Raw genomic sequence first — 25,024 nt, forward strand, 5'->3', positions numbered from 1 at the left:
TTGTTTGTAGCTCCATGGCAGGATAAGCACTTCCCTATACCAGATCCGATCCCCCTTGTTAGTATTCCTATGTACTCAGGAAAAGTGCACGGTTTTAGTATTTGAAAGTAATGGGAGAAACACAAGTGACAACGTAGATCTGTTATTTGCGAATAAATTCGTATGGTTCGCTTATCGTACTTATTATAGTTATATTACGACGTTTGGGCTACTGCTGTCACTAGAAAAAGGCTTAGAACTCGTAAACAAATTCCGGTGTTGACAGCAGTAAAAATTATGCCTGGTTAGACATAGGTTTTGTGGCAGCTGAAACTGAAGTTAGTATTATGACTTCTATGTTTTGATCTGATAATAGCAGTAATCAAGACGTTGTAATTGTTGTGTGCAGCTTCATACCCAACTGTAAGGAGATGTGAGTTACAGAGTGGGGAGGCAACTGTCGACGTAGGAAAACTGGAAAGAAGCAGTAATGATTAGCGAACATTTTAACACAGTCAAAATGGGATTTAATTGTATATCTCATTAAAAATAGTACAGCAAGAGACAGAGTCTAGTTCTCAATGTCAACAAGGAAGAGGCCCTATGAACTAAACCACAAAAGATGCTGCTGGAGCCGCGATTAGACGGCGTCGGCATAGCATCATATAGCGAAAATGTTATACGTGCGTGCTGTGTTTGATGAGTGGCTCCTACCAACCATTCTATATTGCCGCTCATAGCCCAGAGTCACGGTAGGTGTGGCTCAATGGGCGCACACGATTGGGTCCACCAGGTCCCGCGTCTGACGTTAACTTGCTATTTCATTGCCAGCTTTGACGCACGTCGGGTGGTATCAGTGTGTGCTGTCACAATAATAAACAAAAAATTCAGTACGTGATCTAGACGGTTTTCTTTGCAAAACTCCACCATGGTTGCAGACCTACAGTATTAAAGGGATTTATTTCATTTGTTAATTACTAGGTTTGCCTCAAAACTGGGGGCGAGCTTAGAAAGACTAATGTTTAAAGCCGCTACTTAAAGCAACCTGAAGATTCGGGTTGAAATCCCATCCCAGTAAAAATTTTCATGTGACGCAATATTCATTACGTTGAAAGATGGTCGCTATATGCGCAGTATTGTTGTCTGACCAGGACGTAGCTGGCATGGACCAGTCGTGCCTGCACGAGGGCCTGCCCGCCGTGCCCGGGGGGCTGCCGCTGCTGGCGGTCCACGCGGCCGTGGACGGCGTCATGCTGCTGCTCATGCTGGCGACGAACGCGTCGATCGTTGCGGCCATCGTCCGCCAGCGCCGCCGCCTCGCCGGCGTCTCCCTGTCGGCGCGCTTCGCCGCCAACCTCGCGGCAGCGGACGCGTTCGTCGGCGCTGCCACCGTCTTCTACCTGTCCTACCGCTACGTGTGCGCCTCGAGGGTGGGGCTCGGTGGCTACAAGTACACGTGCGTGTTACGCTTCGTGGTCGTCAGCAGCGCCCACATGACCTCGGCCTACAGCCTCGTGGCCATAGCTGTCGATCGCTACATCGCAGTTGTGCACGCACTCCGCTACAAGGAAATCATGAACGTCAGGTACGTGTAAAACGCTAGAGCCCGACGCACTCAGTCGGTGATTTTTATTTACCGATTATCAACACTGTTCAGCCAAAACTTCATGACCACTTAAGAGTACAGCAACCGTATGCAGAATATCTGAATTAAAAACAGTCTTCGCTGCAATTAATTTTCGAATAACAACGCGTTTCGCAGTACAGCGGAATGAGGTTGCATACAATGTCTGCTGAGGATGCACATAGGTGGGGCTCAAAGTAGTTAACTAACAGTCAGTATATTCAATGCTTACGAAAAAAGATCTAACAATGGTTGATTGGCTATAATGAAAGGAAGCGATTACAATTAATCAGACCAAAATCTCCCCTAACGAATTTTAAAATTATTCCAAGTAGATAAAAAAGTGACATCAGTCTTAACTAAATGAAACTGTAAGATAACCACCAAACATGGACGTCAACCCGATGACTAGGGATAAAAAAAGTTATTAAAACACCAGGTCCCTACCCGACTTTAAAAATATGTTGTTTAGGAATAAAACATTCAGAGTCAGGGAGAAGGGTTGATGAGAAAATAGGTGAAACCGAAATGTAACCCATTAAAATAGCATAACGAAATTTATGTAGAAGCTTCAAAAATCGACATTATTGAGTGTTAATAGCCTTGGTTCCTAACCAGTGAGCTGATAATTCAGCAATAATTCGTCGACCGTACACATATGTTTAAGGATTTTCAACTCTTGCAGCAATTCAGCCCGTGGTTACACGATTTATTAGTTATTTTTGACTAGGTCTCAGCGAGTTCGTCTTATGCGACTGGTGCTTCAGTATAGCGCAGAGCCGTTTTATGGTTTCTAAGATGTTGTAAAAGGAAAAGGTCTCTGCGTGTTCATGTCATTCGATGTGTGTTTCAGTATAGCACAGAGACATTTTTTAGTTTTTATACGTTGTAAAAGGAAAATTTTGGGATTAATAACGTTGTTGTTGTGGTCTTCAGTCCTGAAACTCGTTTGATGCCGCTCTCCATGCTACTCTATCCTGTGCAAGCTTCGTCATCTCCCAGTATCTACTGCCGCCTACATCCTTCTGAATCTGCTTTCTGTAGTCATCTCTTGGTCTCCCTCTACGATTTTTACCCTCCACGCTGCCCTCCAATACTAAATTGGTGATCACTTGATGCCTCACAATATGTCCTACTAACCGGTCCCTTATTTTTATCAAGTTGTGCCACATACTCCTCTTCTCCCCAATTCTATTCAATACTTCATCATTAGTTATGTGATCTACCCATCTAATCTTCAGCATTCTTCTGTAGTACCACATTTCTAAAGCGTCTATTCTCTTCTTGTCCAAACTATTTACCGTCCATGTTTCACTACCATACATGGCTACACTCCAGGCAAATACTTTCAGAAACGACTTCCTGACATTGAAATCTATACTCGATGTTAACAATTTTTTCTTCTTCAGAAACGCTTTCCTTGTCATTGCCAGTCTACATTTTATATCCTCTCTACTTCGACCATCATCAGTTATTTTGCTCCCCAAATAGCAAAACTTCTGTACTACTTTAAGTGTCTCATTTCCTAATCTATCCCCATAGATGCCTCATGAAAGCTAAACGCGTCGTTAATGAAAACATTAATTGTTTTTAATTCAAAAACTACGACCACTTCCTTACCAGAGTGTGTGTCTACCTTTAGAATGCAATACAGCTGCCATTCTGCGTGGCATGAATTCAACAACTGATGTTGATACAGAGTGATTAAGCAGACCACAATGGTGCGGCCATCAGTCTCCTACTCAGCCCGCAAGACAAGCAAGTGTAACCAGTCTTTCTGTTGATAAATTCTGCATACAAGTGTGAGTAAGTATTATAAATGTAGGCATAGAATGTAACTAAGGTGTAACATGGTAAACAGCTTTGTATTGACTTAGCGGGACGTAGGAAACCGCCTAAAAACGACAACGATGCGCGCCAGCAAACACACACCTCTTCTTAATCCGGGTAGATACGATCAGGAAGCGGTCGCGGTAACACGTGCAGCTACCCGGGCGGCTGATTCGAAAACTCCTTGGTAGTGTTGTGGAGGTATGTTTCACCGGACGTCTATGCACAGGTCATGCAATTCCCGTAAATTACCGACCGGTAGTTTGTATGCACAGAGCTGGCTCCCGACAGCAATCCAGTCGTTTCCGATGCTGTTATGGTCAGATGAATTACGTGACCAGAAATCAACACGAATTCACTATCACTCCCCACATACTTCTGTAACACAGTTCTGACCTCGTTAAACAGATATTTATCCTGATGGAAGATGTTATCGTCTTCGAGAAATACATCAAGCACGATGGGATTGAAGTGGACTGCTGTAATGTTCATGTAGACCACAGTTGTCACGATACATATGTTATCGTCATCGAGAAATACATCAAGCACGATGGGATTGAAGTGGACTGCTGTAATGTTCATGTAGACCACAGTTGTCACGATACATTTGATTGCTACCACAGCAGAAGTCTCTCCCCACCGGCCTGCGTCTGTAGCACAGTGCATGTTTAGAAGACCTCTTCGCCTCGATGGAGTATCCTGGAACGGCTATTGATCTGTTGTAACTAGAAACTTAATTTATCCGATCAGGTGACAAGTTTACACTGATATTAGGTCCATTTTGGATCATCTTGCGCTTATTAGGATCGATATCGACGTTTGTAGGTGAATCAACATCGGAACGTGGCCGCGCGGAGTGGCCGTGCGGTTAGACGCGCCATGCCACGGATTGCGCGGTGCCTCCCACCGGAGGTTCGAGTCCTCCCTCGGGCGTGGGTGTATGTGTTGTTCTTAGCATAGATTAGTTTAAGTAGTGTGTAAGGCTAGGGACTGATGATCTCAGCATCCTGGTCCCTTAGGAATTCACACACATTTCAACATAGAAACATGTAGGTGTCGTCTACCTTGGAGCTCCACATTTAACAATGTGCACTGAACAGTTTAGTCCGAAACACTTTTGCCTGCGCCAGTATTGCACTCTGCCGTCAGATTTGTCATAAACCGCCGCTTGTTGTGCTTTAAAGATTGAGCAAGCTCTGTTTCTATTGAGAGGCGTGAAAGTCTAACTCCTTTTCGTCTACTCATAGTTTCAGCATCCTTCAACCACTCTATAAAGACGCACACGATAGCAGCACACGAGCGGCAGACCAGTTTAACTTTTTTCGAAATGCTCGTTTCGAGGATGTAGGCTATAGCAATCAGCCCTTTGTCAAAGTTACTTATATCACTGTGTTTCATCATTTGTGACCCATGACATAGCTAGAAATCTCTCATTCGTCTCTGCTCTGTTTACACATAGGTAATAGGTATAAGTGCATGTATTTCTATTGGTGAGAAAAGACGGTGTAGTGATCAGCATAACATCAGTATTTATGTCATTTGCAGACTAATAATTAGAGCATTAGAAGCCATATACTTTTAGATTGGTTAGTACCATCAAGGGCATGCCATCAGTGCATATTTATTCCTGGGCAGCAGGTCAGATGTTGAAGTGACGACGGGTGGACATAAAACAGTTACACTATACTCACAGGCACTGCGACCACGCAGAAGAAAATCAGATCGTAAGGTTCGTGGCGTGCTTGTGCGAAGATTGTTGCACGCAGAGGAAAAAATCAACCAGAACACAGATGTGAGTACATATTAAGGTACCACATATAAAATTATCTGCCCTTACACCCGTTACGACCTACATATTGTCGGTACTGCGTTACATGCGCACAATGGCATTCGATCTTGCAGTGAATGGCGTTCATAATTCTTTGGCTCGTCGGTGTACACCCATTGTCTTTTCATGTATGCAGCCTGCATTTGTAGAAGACATGTTGTTAATTTTATGTTTCCAAATACGATCCTTAGCTTGATTGACTGCTTATGTATACCACTTACAGAAATCTGGATGTGTAATATAATTTTCAACAACTGTAAAACTCAGTAGTTGTGGAGCTCTAGATAGTATGACAGTAGCGATAGGCCGTTCGTCAGCTTCAGGGGTCATAACGATTCACTCTTTCAGGAAGTGAAATGGATGGTCAGGATTTAATTGCCCCTCGACGATAAGATAATTTGAGATGGCGCACAAACTCGAATCGAAGGAACTGTCCCGGCACTTGCCTGTATAATTTAGGGAATCCATAAAAAACACAAGTGTTGATGGCCGAATGGGGATTTGCATCTCTTTACTCCCAAATCCCTGAGTAGAATTTACAGAACGTGGTCAACATACTTACGGAGACGGTCCGCTGTTTTTCACTCAGTTAGGCTGCACTCACGTTGAAATCCCTACTTCTGGAGGCTCATCTGTTGTTATGCAATCTGCGGCACACCTTCCTTCCATAAAAAGGAAAAAAACGTTTTCCATACGTTTCCTGCATCACTAGTTATTTGTAAGCTTGTGCTTGTTTTTCGTTTTGTCCTGCCGGTTGACAAATCCATGCTGCAAACCGTGCTTGCTTGCATTTCTCATGTCTGCCTGCTGCTTCCTTCACGTCATCCGGATGAGCGAGTTACCTCCGTTAGATAGTATCCTTCCTCCATGGTCCCGGATACTGTGCGACTGGTCAGCAGGTAACATTCATTGCAAAACATACCAGGACAGGAAAGGGTAGAGTGGAAATCCTAATAGCTTCTGGCTTAACTCCTCAGATACAAGACTAATTTGCGGCTGATTAATTCCAGGTGGCGGCCTGTTTGGTATTTATGCAATCAGCCTTATAAATCACAGCTCTTCCCTGAAAGGAGAACGGGAAGCTAAGATTTTAATGTCCTTTCGATGAAGAGGTCATTAGGGACTCCTGGAGCGGCCAAATAAATCTAAATATTAATTTAATCGTTGATAAGATAGGTGCCAAACACACATAACTAATCGTAGGAAAGAAAGGTGCTACACTAAGATTCACTTGAAGGTTCAGGAAGTAAAGTGTAGTCTACCAACTACTGAGGTATCTTGCAAAACCCTCATTTAATTGATGTTTGAGTATTGCTCCTCATGCTTGAGTCTTTACCGGATAGGATTGATAGACGAGACAAGGAAGAGTCAAAGAAGAGCAGTGCGGTTCGACATGGGTTTGTTTAGTAAGGACGTAATCGTCAGGGGGATCCAATTCCATTGGCATATAGTACCAGAGAGACATTGTGTATCACGATTTGGTTTATTGTTTCAATTCTGAGAACTTATTCTCCCACATCAACCAACCAATGTATAGCTCCTTCAGCCGGCCGTTGTGGCCGAGCGGCTCTAGGCGCTTCAGTCTGGAATCGCGCGACCACTACGGTCGCAGGTTCGAATCCTGCCTCGGGCATGGATGTGTGTGTGATGTCCTTGGTTAGTTAGGTTTAAGTAGTTCTACGTTCTAGGGAACTGATGACCTCTGATGTTCAGTCCCATAGTGCTCAGAGCCATTAGAGCCATTTTTTTAAATATATCTTCTTCCTACAGATATCACACGAAATAGTATGAAGGTAAAAGCAAAGATTTCCGATGTTACACGAATGTTTATCATCAGTAGTTATTCCCACATACCATATGCGACGGGAAGAGAATGGCAAAGTAATAGTGATACCAAGATATTACCCGTCACACACTATAAGGTGGCTGGCAGAGTATAGCTGTGGATTTAGATGAATTTGGGATGGATCTGTTTCTACCATTTTTGGCCGCAATATGATTTGGGAATTTGTAACGATTAACACGCAGTGCAGTCTCGTAAAAACTTTTTCTTTGCTTTACAGTAATGTTGATACATACAAGACAAACATCTCATTTATCTCAGGTTGCACCTGATAATTCGTCTACATGTAAACTTTTACTCTACTATTAAGCTGTCAGTTTTACAAATTTCCTCAACCAGGTGTGTTGGCTTTGGAATTCAACATGAACTGTCAAATTCTCTAGCAAACATTCAACACTTAAGATAGTCTGTATAGTGATCAGATGACTTGAGGTTTAATGACAGCAGGTACGAACTGATCTACAAGAGGCGTAGCTGTATTTAAAGAAATATTTCTGTATACAAATTGGAGGTGGAGAGGGGAAGAACGGAAAGGAAAGGGAGAGAATCACTGTCAACTGAATCGGGACATTACGCAGAAACAGAGGCGTTGAGTGGAAGTGTCTACTATACCAGGACTCGAACCCAAGACCTCCTGCTTACTAGACAGGTGCGTTAACCACTGCACGATTCCGGACACAGCGTTAACGCAACTTCGCGAACTATCTCGACACGCCTCGCTGCTGATTCACATTCCCACTGAGCGCCACCTATCTGCAGTCTCTGTCCATTTTCTCAATGTTCGCTCTATGAGATTTCCAAAAAGAGGTCGGACGTATTTGTACATCCGTAATGAATAAGGTGGATCCATTGCCCCACTAGGCCTATTAAATTAAATGAATATGTAGTGTCTGTTCTCTCGAACGTGTTCATCATCGCTGCTGTGAAATACATCTCTTTCACTGAACAAGTGCCCATAGTTCATAAGGTATGCTTTTTAGAGTCCATGTTTACTGGACTTATTTTCTTAGAATGGTATTTCCTGTCATATCCCTGAATGCTGACCATTTCTGCTGGGACATCCTGTAGAGACGGACTCGTAAAGTTCCAGCGATGTAGTATGTACGGTCCGTAGTTCCAACTGCAGTAGCTGCAGGGCCTAGGTGTCGCTCATATTGATCACATGGACATAGCCGTTACTCCTCTTCCTAGCTTTTGATGCAGGTTTAATAGTCTTTATTTGATTACTGAAGCCATAATAACGTCAGCTCTCGACTTTAGCTATTAACTCACTTTTTGAACCCAGTTGTTGATTTTGGAGCCCCGCTGCCGTCTGTGGCGCTTTGTAAGACGATTCTGGGTATTGTTCGCGGCACTGATTCGGGCACACGTTAAATGATGTCGTACTGTTTCCTCGCCACTGTGTTTTCGGATATCGAATCATCTTCGATCTAAGTTTCAAGACACTACGTGGACAGCGACAATGACCTGCCTAGCTTACTGACAGGCTACGACACTTCAGTTACGAATTACAGAACGAAGTATGTGCACAGTCGTAAACATTCCCCGTCAATAAAACTGGTAATTCTGGGGAACTTCCCCCGTAGCAAAACACGAATTGTATTCTAGACTGACATATGAGACAAAACAGAAGAAATTTACTCTCTGATTAAAGAGTGTTAGTCTGGATGTGAATTTAAGCGGTTTCCTATAATACTTTAGATGACTGCGGGGCTCATTCTAGTTTTGCTCGTGAAACAAGGCACACCGCCAGTGAATAACATAAAACACACATCAAAAAAGTTTTGCATCACCCCGGTTTCCCGAACTCTTGAAGATAGACGTTGACTGTGGATATTTTATCACAGACACAGTCCCTTTGACTGTTCAGAGATATCGCTAAATCCGAGCAAAGATGTAAACAACCATGCATGAGCAGCACCTATTAGACGTAGGAGGTCCGACAGCCGATCAGTTCCACTCATTCCACCAGTAATGCGGCTCGTGTTGTCTGAAGTTCAACCATGCCTAGAGGGTCACTACCGCTGTTCGATCACGTCAGCATTGTTACTTGGTGCCAGGAAGGGCTCTCAACACGGGAGTGTCCGGACGTCTCGGAGTTAACCAAAGCGATGTTGTTCGGACATGGAGGAGATACAGAGATACGGGAACTGTCTATGACATGCCTCGCCCAGGCCACCCAAGGGCTACTACTGCAGTGGATGACCGCTACCTACGGATTATGGCTCGGAGGATCCCTGGCAGCTAAACTATCGTGTTGAATAACGCATTTAATGCAGCAACAGGACGTCGTGTTACGACTCAAACTGTGCGCAATAGGCTGCATGATGCGCAACTTCACTCCCGACTTCCATGGCGAAGTCTATCTTTGCAACCACGAGGACGTGCAGCATGGTGCAAATGGGCCCAACAACATGCCGAATGGATCGCTCAGAATTGGCATAACGTTCTCTTGACCAATGAGTGTCGCATAAGCTTTCAACCAGACAATCGTCGGAGACGAGTTTGGAGGCAACCCGGTCAGACTGAACGCCTTAGATACACTGTCCAGCGAGTGCAACAACGTTGAGGTTCCCTGTAGTTTTGGGGTGGCATTATGTGGGTCCGACGTACGCCGCTGGTGATCATGGTAGGCGCCTTAACGGCTGTACTATATGTGAATGCCATCCACCTACCGATAGGGCGACCATATCGGCAGCATACTGCCGAGGCATTCGTAATCATGGATGACAATTCTCGCCCCCATCGTGCACATCTTGTGAATGACTTCCTTCAGGATACTGACATCACTCGACTAGAGTGGCCAGCATGTTCTCCAGACATGATCACTATCGAACATGCCTGGGATAGGTTTAGCAGGGCTGTTTAAGGACGACAGGACGCATCAACCATTCTGAAGGATCTACGCCGAATCACCGGTGAAGAGTGGGACAATCTGGAGCAACAGTGCCTTGATGAACCTGTAGATATATGCCACGACGAATACAGGCATGCATCAATCGAAGAGGTCGTGCTACTGGGTATTAGAGATTCCGGTGTGTACAGCAATGTGGACCATCACCTCTGAAGGTCTCGCTTTATGGTAGTACAAAATGCGGTGTGTGATTTTCATGAACAATAAAAAAGGCGAAAATGATGCTTCTGTTGATCTCTATTCCAATTTTCAGTACAGGTTCCGGAACTCTCGGAACCGAGGTAATGTAAAACCTTTTCTGATTTGTGTATTTATGTTTGTATTACTAGATCTCGCCGCGCGGGATTAGCCGAGCGGTCTAGGACGCTGCAGTCGTGGACTGTGCTGCTGATCCCGGCGGAGATTCGATGTTCCGTCGGGCATGGGTGTGTGTGTTTGTCCTTAGGATAATTTAGGTTAAGTAGTGTATAAGCTTAGGGACTGATGACCTTAGCAGTTAAGTCCCATAAGATCTCACATACATTTGAACATTTTTGAACTAGATCTCGATGAAAGATAAAGTACAATGCCTCGATCTTGGTAGAACAATGATGTGGGTTCATGAAGGCTATCGCGTCACGGAAAGAAAGGAGCACATCCGCCATCAGGAAGTCATCGACAGGCGTGGAAAGTGCAGTTTCAGAGCTACTCGACGAATAACACAAATAACGTTAAAGTGCTGATTCGAGACTGCAGAAGATAGGGAGGTAGGTTAGATTCTTTATTTCTTTCTCACTTCGGAGCACGGACCACACAGCGAATACCATCTACACATGTGTTTTTGTTGACACCCATCAACACATACCTATGTCTTCTACATACAAGTTTTCATCTTTCTCGTTTAATAGGTGTATATTATAAATGTGGATGTACGCAAGTGTATGCAGACACGTATATATGTATGTCTGTCTGTATGTATGAACTGAAAACTGAGGTGACAAACCGTGAGAGGTGGCGCAGTGGTTAGCTCAGTGGAATCGCATTCGTGAGGACGATGGTTCAAACCTGCGTCTGGCCATCCAGATTATACTTTCCCGTGATTTCCCTAAATCGCTCTAGGCAGATACCGTGATGTTTCCTTTCAAAGGACACGGCCGATTTCGTTCCCTATCCTGGACGTAATAAGAGATTGTGCTCCGTCTCTACTGACCTCGATGTCGACGGGTCATAAAAGTCTATTTTTCTTCCTTCTTTCCTGAGATGAACAAAAGTCATGGGATAGCGATAACATATATACAGATGACGGTATTATCGCGTCCACAGGGTATAAAAGGGCAGTACATTAGCGGAGGTGTCATTTGTACTCAGGTGATTCATGTGAAAAGATTTCCAACGTGATTACTGCCACACGACAGGAATTAACAGACTTTCAACGCGAAATAGTAGTTTGAGCTAGACGCATGAGGCAATCCATTTCGGAAATCGTTAGGGTATTTAGTATTCTGAGATCTTCAGTGTCAAGAGCGTGACGACAATACCAAATGGAAGGCATCATCTCTCACCACAGACAACGCAGTGGCCTTCGCTTAACCACCGAGAGCAGCAGCTTTTGGGTAGTGCTGTCAGTGCTAACAGACGAGCAACGCTGCGTGAAATAACCGCAGGTTTCAGTGTGGGTTGTACGACAAACGTATCCGTTAGCATAGTGCTGCGAAATTTGGTTCTAATGGCCTATGGCAGCAGATGATCGACGCGAGTGCCTTTGGTAACCGCACGACATCGCCTGCAGCACCTCTCCTGGGCTCGTGACGGTATCGGTTGCGCTCTAGACTACTGGAACACCGTGACTTGTTCAGCTGAGTTCCGATTTCAGTTGGTAATAGCTAATAGTAGGTTTTGAGTGTGCCATAGACGTCACGAAGCCGTTGACCGAAGTTGTCAACAAGGCACTCTGTAAGCTGATGATGTCGTCATAATGGGTGGGCTGTGTTTGCATGTGATGAACTTCGTCCTCTAGTTCATCTAAACCAATGATTGAATGGAAATGGTTGTGTTCGGCTTCTTGAAGACAATTTGCGTCCATTCATGGGCTTCATGTACCCAGAGAACGATGGAATTTTTGTGGATGACAATGCGCCATGTTAGCCGGCCACACTTGCTCGCGATTTGTTTAAAGAACACTCTGGACAATTCAAGGGTATTAATTGGTTAGTGCTTTGCCCCGACATCAGTCCCATCGAACACTGATGGGACATAATCGAGAAGTCATTTCGTGCATAAAATCCGGCTCCGGTAACACCTTCGAAATTATGGATGGCTAAAAATTCAGCATGGCTCAATATTTATGCAGGGGACTTCCAGCGACTCGTTAATTCCATGCCACGTAGAGTTACTGCACTATGGAAGACAAATGGAGGTCCAACACGTTATTAAGAGGTATCCATGACTTTTGTCACCTCCGTGTATGTATGTATGTTCACCATCTCCTGCAACTGGTCGATTTCTGCCAAACTTGGTACACCTTTCACTCTTTGTCCGGAAAGAACCACTATGGGTGAAGAACCATCTAACTCGCAAAAGAGTGGCGCTGGGGCTGAAAGAGTAGCGTTGCTCACGCCGCGCAATATAGGCAGACTTCATTCGCTCAGTATTTGACAATGAGAGCACACAGTAATTTGGAACCATGTTTACACAAAATGTCCATCCTATACGACCCTTTTTCTCGCTGACACGACCCACAAAACGGTGAAAGAATAAAAGTTTATAGCTTACTACATTTTCCCCGTTCATGCAGTAGAACTGTCGCATCAGGCAAAAACTTTTAATATATTACTTCTTTACTGTTAACTCTATTTGTAACGCATTTTTACAGACGGCATTAACATACACCACTATATGTACCTGCAAAATTATATCGCTATACGATACATCGTTCAGGAGATATGACGTCAAAAGAACTGTGATGTATGAAAAACTGCCACTTCATTTATGACGTTTTAATTTATTGCGTCTTTATTACCGTTACTGTTCGCAACAAATTTGGCATACAGTATCCACATGTTTCGCTGAATGTTCCTACAAAAGTATGTCATTTTATGACACATATATCACGAGATATGATGTCAAATAGTGATATGCGTGGCAAACTGCATCATGACTTTTCAATTTATAACATCTTTATTACTAACTGTACACAAAACGCATTTGGTAGACACTATTCAAGTATACCACTAGATGTACCTGCTAAATTATATGGCTGTATGAAACATGCACCGGTGCCCAAAATTAAAGCAGCGAACATCTATTTCATCGTCTCGTGTCTAATTCACGGCATAATCATACACACTGTCAACAGACGCCCGTACGATGGTGTTTCGCGCGGAAGGTGGCATTCCGGCCAATGGACAACCACGCTAACGATGACACTAGGGCACCTATCTAACGGGGCAGTGTTTGCCGCTTAGTCCTACATCCACAATAGCTGTGTACACAGTCGAAGTATGGCACAAGGGAGACGCCTACCAGACTCTCTGCTGTGGAGGGCCATGAGGAGAATGGAAGAAATATGGGACTTAACTTCTGAGGTCATCAGTCCCCTAGAACTTAGAACTACTTAAACCTAACTAACCTAAGAACAGCACACACATCCATGCCCGAGGCAGGATTCGAACCTGCGACTGTAGGGGTCACGCGGTTCGAGACTGTAGCGCCTAGAACCGCTCGGCCACTCCGGCCGTCAAAAATGGAAGAAGGACAGTCGCAAACCGATGTGGCCCGATGGTTGGTTGGTTTTGAGGAAGGAGACCAGACAGCGAGGTCATCGGTCTCATCGGGTTAGGGAAGGACGGGGAAGGAAGTCGGCCGTGCCCTTTGAAAGGAACAATCCCGGCATTTGCCTGGAGCGAGTTAGGGAAATCACGGAAAACCTAAATCAGGATGGCCGGACGCGGGATTGAACCGTCGTCCTCCCGAATGCGAGTCCAGTGTCTAACCACTGCGCCACCTCGCTCGGTGGCCCGATGGCTTCATGTGAATCGTTCTGTTATTTCCCAGATATGGCGATAATTTATAGAGACCGAAACAGTATCCAGAAGATCCGAAGATCAGGGCAGGACCGACCAAGTATGATATGAAAAAGAGAGGAGGGTTATTTGGCTGTAAATACACGACGGTACCCCCTTAGTACTGCACGGCAACTGGCATTTGACCTCGCAGGGTCCGCTGTATGTGTTGTATCGAGATAAACGGTGACAGGAGGCTTCGGCATAGTGGTCTTTATTGTAGGAGAACTGCTACATGTGTACCTCTGATGCGTTTTCGTAGAAGGAAACGTCTAGGCAGGAGTCGTCAACATACCACGTCGAATAGTGGGTCAATGTTCTTTTTTCGGAGTTGAGTTCCGATTGGGTCTGGAGAGTGATTCTCCAAGCATTCGTATCCAGGAAGGAATGTGGAAAACGATTTCGGGACCCAAAAACTGTGGAAAGAGACCGATATCGAGGAGGATCCCTTATGATGAGGGCAGGAATTATGTGGACCTCTCGAACACTACTTCTTGAAATTGTAGGGATGTGTCGGCAAGGTTTAAGATCTTGGGACCCTATGAGCCGTTGTTGCGAGGTGGTGTGGACCCAGACTTCGTATTGATCGACGATAATACTCGACCTCATAGAGAACGGGTGGTTGATGTTTCCCTGGAAACGGAAAATGCTGCAAGCATGGCGTCTCCCGGTTTGATTCCCATAGAGCATGTCTGGGATGCACTAGAGAGACAGGTTGCATCACGTCAGCAACTACCAACCACTCTCCAAAACTTGCAAGTAGCTGTGCAGGAGGAATGGGCGTTATTGCCTAAACATGAGACTGATGACATCATTCATAGCATGCTCGGTCGATGTCGGACCTGTATTGCTGGCAGAGGTGGTCACACCCTATACTGAGCACATTCATCACTTGTCAGAATTTGTGCGCAAATCCGTTACGTGGGAAAAAACGAGAAAATTTTCGTCTACCGTTATACATGTAGGAGCTATATATGTTCTACATCTGCATCTACATCATACTCTGCAAGCCACCTAATTGTGTGTGGCGGAGGGTATTTTCGGTACCACTATTTGATCCCTCCAACCCTGTTCCACTCGCGAATAGTGCGTGGGAAGAATGATTGTCGGTAAATCTCTGTATTGGCTCTAATTTCCCGAATTTTCTCCTCGTAGTCAATACGCGAGATGTATGTGGGGGCAAGTAATATGTTGTCTGGCTCCTCCTGAAAAGTGCTGTCTTGAAATTTCAAAAGTAAATCTCTCCGTGATGCACAACGTCTCTCTTGTAACGTCTGCCAGTGGAGTTTGTTTAGTATCTCCGTAACGCTCTCTCGCCAGTTAAACGATCCCGTGACGAAACGGTCCGCTCATCGTTGGCTCTTCTGTATCTCCTCTATCAGTCCTGCCTCATAGGGATCCCAGATAGATGAACAATACTCAAGAAACGGGCGAACGAGCTCCCTATAAGCCACTTCTTTCGTGGATGATTTACATTTCCTTAAGATTCTTCCAATGAATCTGTGTCTGGTGTCTGCTTTTCCCGCTATGTGTTTTATATGGTCATTTCACATAAGGTCGCTCTGGATAATTACGCCAAGATATTTTACGACAAATACTGTCTCCAGCTGTATGTCGTCAATAGTGTAGTTGTACAGCAGTGGATTTGTTTTCCTACGTATGCTCAAAATGTTACATTTATTTACGTTCAAGATCAACTACCAGAGTCTGCACCATTCATCAACTCTCTGCAGGTCGTTCTGCAAATTCTTACTATCTTCTGCCTTTGATACTTTGGTATAAACAACTGCATCATCTGCGAATAGCCTTAAAGAGCATCCGACGCTTTCTACTAGATCATTTATATATATTGTAAACAGGAATGGTCCTATCACACTTCCCCGTGGAACTCCGGATATTACCTTTACATGTGTCGATCTAGTTCCGTTAAGAGCGATGTGTTGAGTTCTATCTGCAAGATAGTCTTGAATTCAGTGGCAGATCTGCTCTCCTCAAGCTCGTATTTTTTTTTCATTAAACGGTAATGTGGGACGGTGTCAAAAGCATTACTGAAATCAAGGAACACGGCATTAACCTTAGTGTCGTTGTCCTCTGCGCTGTGGATCTCATGGAGGAGCAGAGCGAGCTGAGTTTCGCAGGATCTCTGTTTGCGGAATCCATTTTATTTTTCTAAAGGAGCTGTTCATTTTCCAAGAACGTCATAATACTTGAACGTAAAACATGTTCCATAATTCTACAACAGATACACGTCGACGATATAGGCCTATAATTGTGTGGATCTGTCTTACAGCCTTTTTTAAAAACGGGAATTTCCTGCGCTTTTTTCCAGTCATTAGGTATTTTTCTTTGCTCAAGCGATCTACGATAAATTACTGCCAGAAGGGGAACAACTTCTTTCGCATAATCCTTATAGAATCTTAGAGGTATCTCATCTGGTCCTTAATCCTTTCCACTACTAAGCGATTGTAGCTGCTTTTCAATTCCGCAATCGGTTATCTCAGTATCTGCCATTTCGACGTTCGCACGACGATTGAAAGGAGGGACAGTGTTACGATCTTCGACGGTGAAACAACTTCGGAAGACCGAATTCAGTATTTCGGCCGTCTCTCTGTTATCTTCCGTTTCGGTGCCGGTGTGGTCGCTGAGATAATGAATAGATGATTTTGACCCACTTACTGATTTTACGTATTACCAAAATCTCCTAGGGGGTTTACTCACATCGGTTTACAACGTATTACTTTCAAATTCATTGAACGCTGCTCTCATTGCTCTCCTTACACTCATTTTCGCTTCGTTCAGCTTTTGTTTGTCAGCTAGATTTTTACTTAAATCTGAGATGAAGAGTTCTTTGTTTACGTAGCGCTTTTCTAACACGGATATTAAACCTTGGTGGATCATTCGCATCCCTTAAAAACTTACTCGGAGCATACTTCTCCAGGGCATATCGAACGAGGCCTTTGAATTTTTTTCCATTAGTTCTTCACATCTTCGTCCTCAACGCCGAATATTTCACGCTTACTTCTGATATATTCTGAAATTTTTATCCTGTCACCCTCGCTGAGCAAATATATCTTCCTAACTTTCTTAACATTCCTTGTAGGACCCGTCGTTACAGATGCTGCCACAGCCTTATGATCACTGATACCTTCCTCTACGTTGACTGATTCGACAAGTTCAGGTCTGTTTTTTTTTCCAGGAGGTCTAAGACGTTACCCTCACGAGTTGGTTCTGTAAGTATCTGCTCAAGGTAATTTTCGGACATGACACCAGAACAATGCCACACGGTTCCCTGTCTCTGGCACCAGTTTTGATGGCATAACACTCCCAATCTATACCTGGCAAGTTGAAGTCACCCCCTATTACAACGGCATGATCAGGAAAATTGCTAATGATGTTCTGCTAGCTCTGTCTGAAGCGTTTTACATCTACAGATCCTGACCGAGGTGGTCTATTTAAGCATCCGATCACCATTTTTGACCGTTCTTTAATACTCAATTTCACCCAGATTAATTCACATTCGGAATCCGTGATAACGTCGCTAGATTTTTATCGAAATTTTTACTGCAATAAACATGCCGCAACCACTGGCGATTAACCTATCCTTACGATAAACATTCCAGTCTGAACTTAGGATTTCGTTGTCACTGACGTCTGACTTCAACCAGCTTTCTTTTCCCAATATTATCTGTGCATTATAACTTTCAATAACCGATAATAATTCTCGGACCTTTCTGAATTCTTTACGTTGTTTCGACTTTACTATCACCTGTTTATACCGTTTCGTGGCAAAATAAACGCAACGTTGCAAAATTTCCGCTTGATACGTTAATTCTGGACAGTAGTGTAGTTCACAAGATATGACGTCATAAACATTGAATTGGATGGTAAAGAAACTGCAAGTTGAAATTCACATGAGATACAGGTGAAATATGTGTACAAATACGTGTGAAATATGTTAAATATATGTGATGTACATTGGATATGTGCTTACACAAGCAAAGCAGTGGATAAATGCTGCTCCTAAGCCCCTGGATAGATTTTAGGGATACTTGGTACAGGTATTTTTACTATCTAGAAAGGAATATTTCGTGGACAAGAACCAGCAACGCCCTATTGAGAGGAGGTGACGGCTTGGAGAGAGAAGGGGAGAGGAGGAGATGAACAGACAGAGGGAGTGAAGTAGGTGATGCATAGAAAGGGATGAGCAGGAGATGGACACCGTGGGCGCGCAGATTGAGAGAGAGAGAGAGAGAGAGAGAGAGAGAGGGAGAGAGAGGAGGTGCAGATGGACAGAGAGAGGGGCAGGAGGAGATAGAGAGTGGAGGGTGGAAGAAGTGTGCAGAGAGAGGGGGAAGAAGAGTTGGGCATAGTGATGAGGACGGAGAAGAAGGACTAATAGATGACAGAAATAAATACATACCTGGGCAACGCCAGGCACTCAGCTAGTCTTTCGTTAAAAGTCGGAGTCCATTGTAAAAATTTATTTTAAGTAGGCTCTCGGTTATGTAAGTTACTTCGTTAAATTGTCTGTACATAGGGCAGATAGTGCAATTAGAAGAATCGACGTTGATTTTTACTGTCATAGAATGCCTTTACAGTTTAGACAAAATTTCATTCCATTCCCAGTAGCTCATTACTAAATATAATTAATTAGCATTACAAAGTAGTACTAAATACAGTGATACACAGCAGGCAAGAACAGCTAGAGAAACAAAAATTCATTTGTTACCCTCTAATCTAATGATTTTTCTCCTTACATTAATAAAGAGAAACTTGAGCACATTTCAGTTAAGAAGATCTCCTCTTCATACTCTACTTTCCTTATACTACAGAGTATTTCTTTTTTAAAATCTAATGTCGAATCGTTTTATTCAACGTCTGCTTTGGTTGTTTTGAGACTCGCAATTCGAACAGTCCGTATCTGCCCTAACACGATAAAGTTTCGTGGCAAAGAAAGTACACCAGAAGACTAGCCCCACTATTAGGAGTCATGAAAATTTTGACTTTCGTTCTAGTCAACATAAGGAAGGCGTTCTCTCACATAACGTCCCGCTATCACTGATAACTTAAGAACGCTGCAGTACACTTAGCTCATTTGTTGAAACTCCTTAGATGTAATGCAATGCGAACATTTGCAATTTGTATGTTAGGAATGACAGATATTGTGTTCCACGTGAGTCACTGGTAAAGTTCAAAGATATTACTAAACATAACACTGATATTTGAATTACAATTAGTTAACTATTGAAACTGTTAAATTAAAATTAATTACTGTCACTAATAACACCATATAAATATCGAATAGTTGATTAGACTTACACTTTGGATCTCTCTAGAATGTCATTACCAACTTTTTTAATTACTGAAGCCATGACTAGATATTGGAGTAAATATATGAGAACGTGTATTGGAGTAAATTTGTGGGAGCGTTGTGGTAATGAAATATATGCTATAATTTCGATTTATAGCATGTTATGTGAAATAATTTTACAAAATTTTTCCTCGATTACTGTATGAAATTAATTAATACGTTTACTTTTATGCTGCAAGTAGCTTTTATTGGGATGACTTCTTGTGATGTGCCAATCCTCTTAACCCTTTGTCACAATATGGGCTCGAGGACTTGATTTAAGAGTGGATCTCAGGTATTTCATTGGCATGATTACATAATTGTCACTTCGTTGGCTAAGATGGACGTACCATATGAAGTCTGTTGCCACTTCCGTGTAAGTTAATGGTGCCTTCGTCAGCCTGTGTTTAGCGATGATTCATCTGTGACCGCTTTTCATGGGTTAGTCCCACCCTATTTCATATTCATAGCAGGCAGTATCTTGTGCAGTTAAGTGTTTCTGTCCCACCTACTTGGCTCATAAACGAGAAGTAGCAATTTCGACGTTTTAAATGCTTTCTAAGAAGCATCAAAACTGCTTTCATCAACTCAAATGGGTAGACTGGTCCGTCTCTGAGAGGCTAACCATATATTTGACTTGACACGACAAGGGATGAATTAAGTACATAAACGTGTAAATGACTCACCGTAAATATAGCATGAGAGTAAAATTTGCAACGTGCATCCACAAATGCTCTAATGATATAATCAGTAATAAAACTTGCTGTAGGGTATTCAGTAGTGAGTGATATTGGAATACACTGTTTCAGAGGAAACTTATAAGAGGCCATTATTCTAAGTGAGAATTTTGGAGTACTTGCTTAATACGTTTCTAATTAAGTAAATAAAAAATTACTTCCTTCGCTGTCGAGAGAACTAGCAGTACTGCGCGCAAACGAGAGCAACTGAGAAGAAACTTCGGACACAGTTCAACGGAGCTTATATTATTAGTAAAGGAGCAGTAATATTCAGATTTTTCCACCTAGTCCGAAAGACGTAAGAATTTGAAAGAATATGTAAATTTATTAATATTTTAATAGGACTGTGCTGTCCCGATTTTCAGTACACTATGTGTGTAAGTGCGTCACTCTGAGCAGTTATCAGCTGACGCTTACTTTTAGTGTGGCTACCAGAAAACCGAAAGCACCAGTGAAAAAAATCGTTCCATCTTTAGCAACTTAACTTCTATGTCTTACATGATAACTTACTCACTATGATACGCAACAAAGGATTCAGAGCGCTTTCCATTATTCTGTGGTTGCTTTGATATTGTCATCCTACTAACGCTACATATTTACCAGCAGCTTGGGAGACATTTGGTTTATCTAGAGTAGAAAACTCCATTACATAAGACGTCACTATAAACACGTCAGCAAGTCAGCCCAAAACTACAGAAATGCTACGTGGATGCTCGTCAGAGAAACCCATTACGCGAGCTACGGCGTTCTGCGCCAGCGTCGGGTCCCAGAAGTCATTAAGACGACCAAGTCAGTCTCAGCAGTTGTTTTCCATTCGCTGCTTCTGCACCGCCTCTCACCGTGTTCCACTTTAACAGTTCCAAACAAAGCTACGTAACCGCATGTTCGACAAATGTCATTTCCATGTTAATCGGTTCTTCAGACGAACTGATTTATCGTCTTACCGGGCAGGTCTCCAACCTGCCCCTCAAAAAAACATGAAACACACAGAACGAAGCTTACACGAGGCAAACGAGTTTCCTGCCTTACGTTAACTGGTGGATGTTGAAGCTGTTAAGTCACCAGAACCACCAAATCATGCAGTATGTGTACAAGCAACAGTCTTCTTTCCTTTTGTAGTGCCTTTGTTGCGAATCGGCGCAGGGTCGACATGATTGTTAACGAATTTGGCATGGCTGATTTAAGGAGTGGCCGAATGCCCTTAGTCTCGTCACTCCCTTACCATCCGTGGCGGCATATGTCTACCCAAACTTTCAGTATGTAGCGTTATTCGTGTGAGTTCTCTAAATGTTTATGAATCATGTAACTGTGGCGTGATTTGGATACCAACCCGTAATACACTTACTGGTATGTGGGAAACAGCCTAGAAACCACATCCAGGCTGACAGGCACACCGACCCTCATCGTAAATCCTCTCGCCGGATTCGATCAGGGGTCGCCGCACATCCCCGTCCCGGAAGACGCTCTGTAATACACCCAGGTATCCCGGTCGATTTATAATAATAATAGTAACAACACTAATCTAAATAACAACAAATTAATTATGTAACCGTATCCATTCACATAATAAATTTCGTATGTTTCATTTGTTATAACACTACGCATATCGATGTTTCGTCCATCACCTAGTTACACATTATATACAGAACTGTCAGACAGTATATTTCGTACCCTGTAAAATAGATCCTACTTTACTTTAACCTACTGTAATAGTCCATTTATTGCATAGATGTGAACCCAGTGTTTGTCAGATGCTGTGTGGCTTCTGCGGACGCACTAAGTTCAATAATGCTGAAATAGATAAAACAAATTTTCAGCATTATGTGTCAATACGGACAACACAATAAACAAACTGATAGTGTTGCCTAAGCGTACAGAAAGTTTCAAAAGGTTTATCCTATTTCGCAAGATCATGCATGAAGACAAAAAAATGGTTCAAATGGCTCTGAGCACTATGGGACTTAACTTCTGAGGTCATCAGTCCCCTAGAACTACTTAAATCACACACCCATGCCAGAGGCAGGATTCGAACCTGCGACCGTAGCAGTCTCGCGGTTCCAGAATGTAGCTCCTAGAACCTCTTGGCCACCCCGGCCGGCTGAAGACAGAAACTGGAGACGATTTTCAACTTATGCTCATCATCATCATCATCATCATTTAAGACTGATTATGCCTTTCAGCGTTCGGTCTGGAGCATAGCCCCCCTTATAAAAAATTCCTCCATGATCCCCTATTCAGTGCTAACATTGGTGCCTCTTCTGATGTTAAACCTATTACTTCAAAATCATTCTTAACCGAATCCAGGTACCTTCTCCTTGGTCTGCCCCGACTCCTCCTACCCTCTACTGCTGAACCCATGAGTCTCTTGGGTAACCTTGCTTCTCCCATGCGTGTAACATGACCCCACCATCTAAGCCTGTTCGCCCTGACTGCTACATCTATAGAGTTCATTCCCAGTTTTTCTTTGATTTCCTCATTGTGAACACCCTCCTGCCATTGTTCCCATCTACTAGTACCTGCAATCATCCTAGCTACTTTCATATCCGTAACCTCAACCTTATTGATAAGGTAACCTGAATCCACCCAGCTTTCGCTCCCATACAACAAAGTTGGTCGAAAGATTGAACGGTGCACAGATAACTTAGTCTAGGTACTGACTTCCTTCTTGCAGACGAGAGTAGATCTTAGCTGAGTGCTCACTGCATTAGCCTTGCTACACCTCGCTTCCAGTTCTTTCACTATGTTGCCATCCTGTGAGAATATGCATCCTAAGTACTTGAAACCGTCCACCTGTTCTAACTTTGTTCCTCCTATTTGGCACTCAATCCGTTTATATTTCTTTCCCACTGACATTACTTTCGTTTTGGAGATGCTAATCTTCATACCATAGTCCTTACATTTATGATCTAGCTCTGAAATATTACTCTGCAAACTTCCAATCGAATCTGCCATCACAACTAAGTCATCCGCATATGCAAGACTGCTTATTTTGTGTTCACATATTTTAATCTCACCCAGCCAGTCTATTGTTTTCAACATATGATCCATAAATAATATGAACAACAGTGGAGACAGGTTGCAGCCTTGTTTTACCCCTGAAACCACTCTGAACCATGAACTCAGTTTACCGTCAACTCTAACTGCTGCCTGACTATCCATGTAAAGACCTTTAATTGTTTGCAAAAGTTTGCCTCCTATTCCATAATCTCGTAGAACAGACAATAACTTCCTCCTAGGAACCCGGTCATATGCCTTTTCTAGATCTATAAAGCATAGATACAATTCCCTGCTCCACTCATAACACCTCTCCATTATTTGCCGTAAGCTAAAGATCTGGTCCTGACAACCTCTAAGAGGCCTAACCCCACACTGATTTTAATCCAATTGCTTCTCAACTAATACTCGCACTTTCCTTTCAACAATACCTGAGAAGATTTTACCCACAACGCTGATTGAAGAGATACCTCTGTAGTTGTTACAATCTTTTCTGTTTCCATGTTTAAAGATTGGTATGATTACTGCTTTTGTCCAGTCTGATGGAACCTGTCCCGACTCCCAGGCCATTTCAATTATCCTGTGTAGCCATTTAAGACCTGACATTCCACTGTACTTGATGAGTTCCGACTTAATTTCATCCACCCCAGCTGCTTTATTGCACTGCAATCTATTGACCATTTTCTCCACTTCCTCAAACGTGATCCTATTTCCATCATCATTCCTATCCCATTCTACCTCGAAATCTGAAACATTACTGATCGTATTTTCACCTACATTGAGCAACTCTTCAAAATATTCCCTCCATCTGCCCAAAGCATCCACAGGATTCACCAGCAGTTTTCCTGACCTGTCCAAAATACTTCTCATTTCCTTCTTACCTCCCTTTCGAAGACTGCTAATTACACTCCAGAATGGTTTTCCAGCAGCTTGACCCAATGTCTCCAACCTGTTTCCAAAGTCTTCCCAAGATTTCTTCTTGGATGCTGCAATTATCTGTTTGGCTTTGTTTCTTTCTTCAACATAACTTTCTCTGTCTACCTGAGTTCTAGTATGTAGCCATTTTTTATACGCCTTCTTTTTCCTTTTACAGGCTGCCTTGACTGTGTCATTCCACCAAGCTGTTTGCTTCCTCCTACTTTTACACACTACTGTTCCAAGACATTCTTTAGCCACTTCTAGTACTGTGTCCCTGTACCTTGTCCATTCCTTTTCCAATGACTATAATTGACTACATTCAACTAACTGGTACCTTTCTGAGATCGCTGTTATGTACTTGTGCCTGATTCCCTTATCCTGAAGTTTCTCCACTCTTATCCTCCTACATATGGACCTGACCTCCAGCGCTTTCGGCCTCGCAATCCCAATTTCACTGCAGATTAAATAATGATCAGTGTCATCAAAGAATCCCCTGAATACACGTGTGTCCCTCACAGCCTTCCTGAATTCCTGATCTGTTATTATATAGTCAATGACAGATCTGGTTCCCCTGCTTTCCCAAGTATACCGGTGAATGTTCTTATGTTTAAAAAAGGAGTTTGTGATTACTAAGCCCATACTGGCACAGAAATCCAAGAGTTGCTGCCCGTTCCTGTTGGCCTCCATATCCTCTCCAAATTTACCCATAACCTTTTCATACCCTTCTGTTCGATATCCAATCCTGGCGTTAAAATCACCCATGAGCAGAACTCTGTCCTTGTCCTTTACTCTAACAACTACATCACTGAGTGCCTCATAAAAGCTATCCATCTTATCTTGATCAGTCCCTTCACAATGCGAATATACTGACACAATCCTAATTTTCTTGCTAGACACTGTCAAATCTATCCACATCAGTCGTTCCTTTACATACCTTATTGCGACTACCCTGGGTTCCATTTCTTTC

General features: G+C 43.2%; 1 protein-coding gene across 1 annotated transcript in view; it reads left to right on the plus strand.

Annotated features, from left to right (window-relative positions):
* Positions 1–1,142: 1,142 nt before the first annotated feature.
* LOC124722520 (adenosine receptor A1-like) overlaps positions 1,143–25,024 on the plus strand; it is a 70,721-nt gene continuing 46,839 nt past the window's right edge. Inside the window, exon 1 of the mRNA XM_047247671.1 lies at positions 1,143–1,564. Within this exon, the coding sequence (XP_047103627.1) occupies positions 1,143–1,564 (422 nt within the window). The remainder of the gene's footprint in view (positions 1,565–25,024) is intronic.

The sequence above is a fragment of the Schistocerca piceifrons genome, chromosome X, assembly GCF_021461385.2.
Source record: "Schistocerca piceifrons isolate TAMUIC-IGC-003096 chromosome X, iqSchPice1.1, whole genome shotgun sequence".
Lineage (NCBI taxonomy): Eukaryota > Metazoa > Arthropoda > Insecta > Orthoptera > Acrididae > Schistocerca > Schistocerca piceifrons.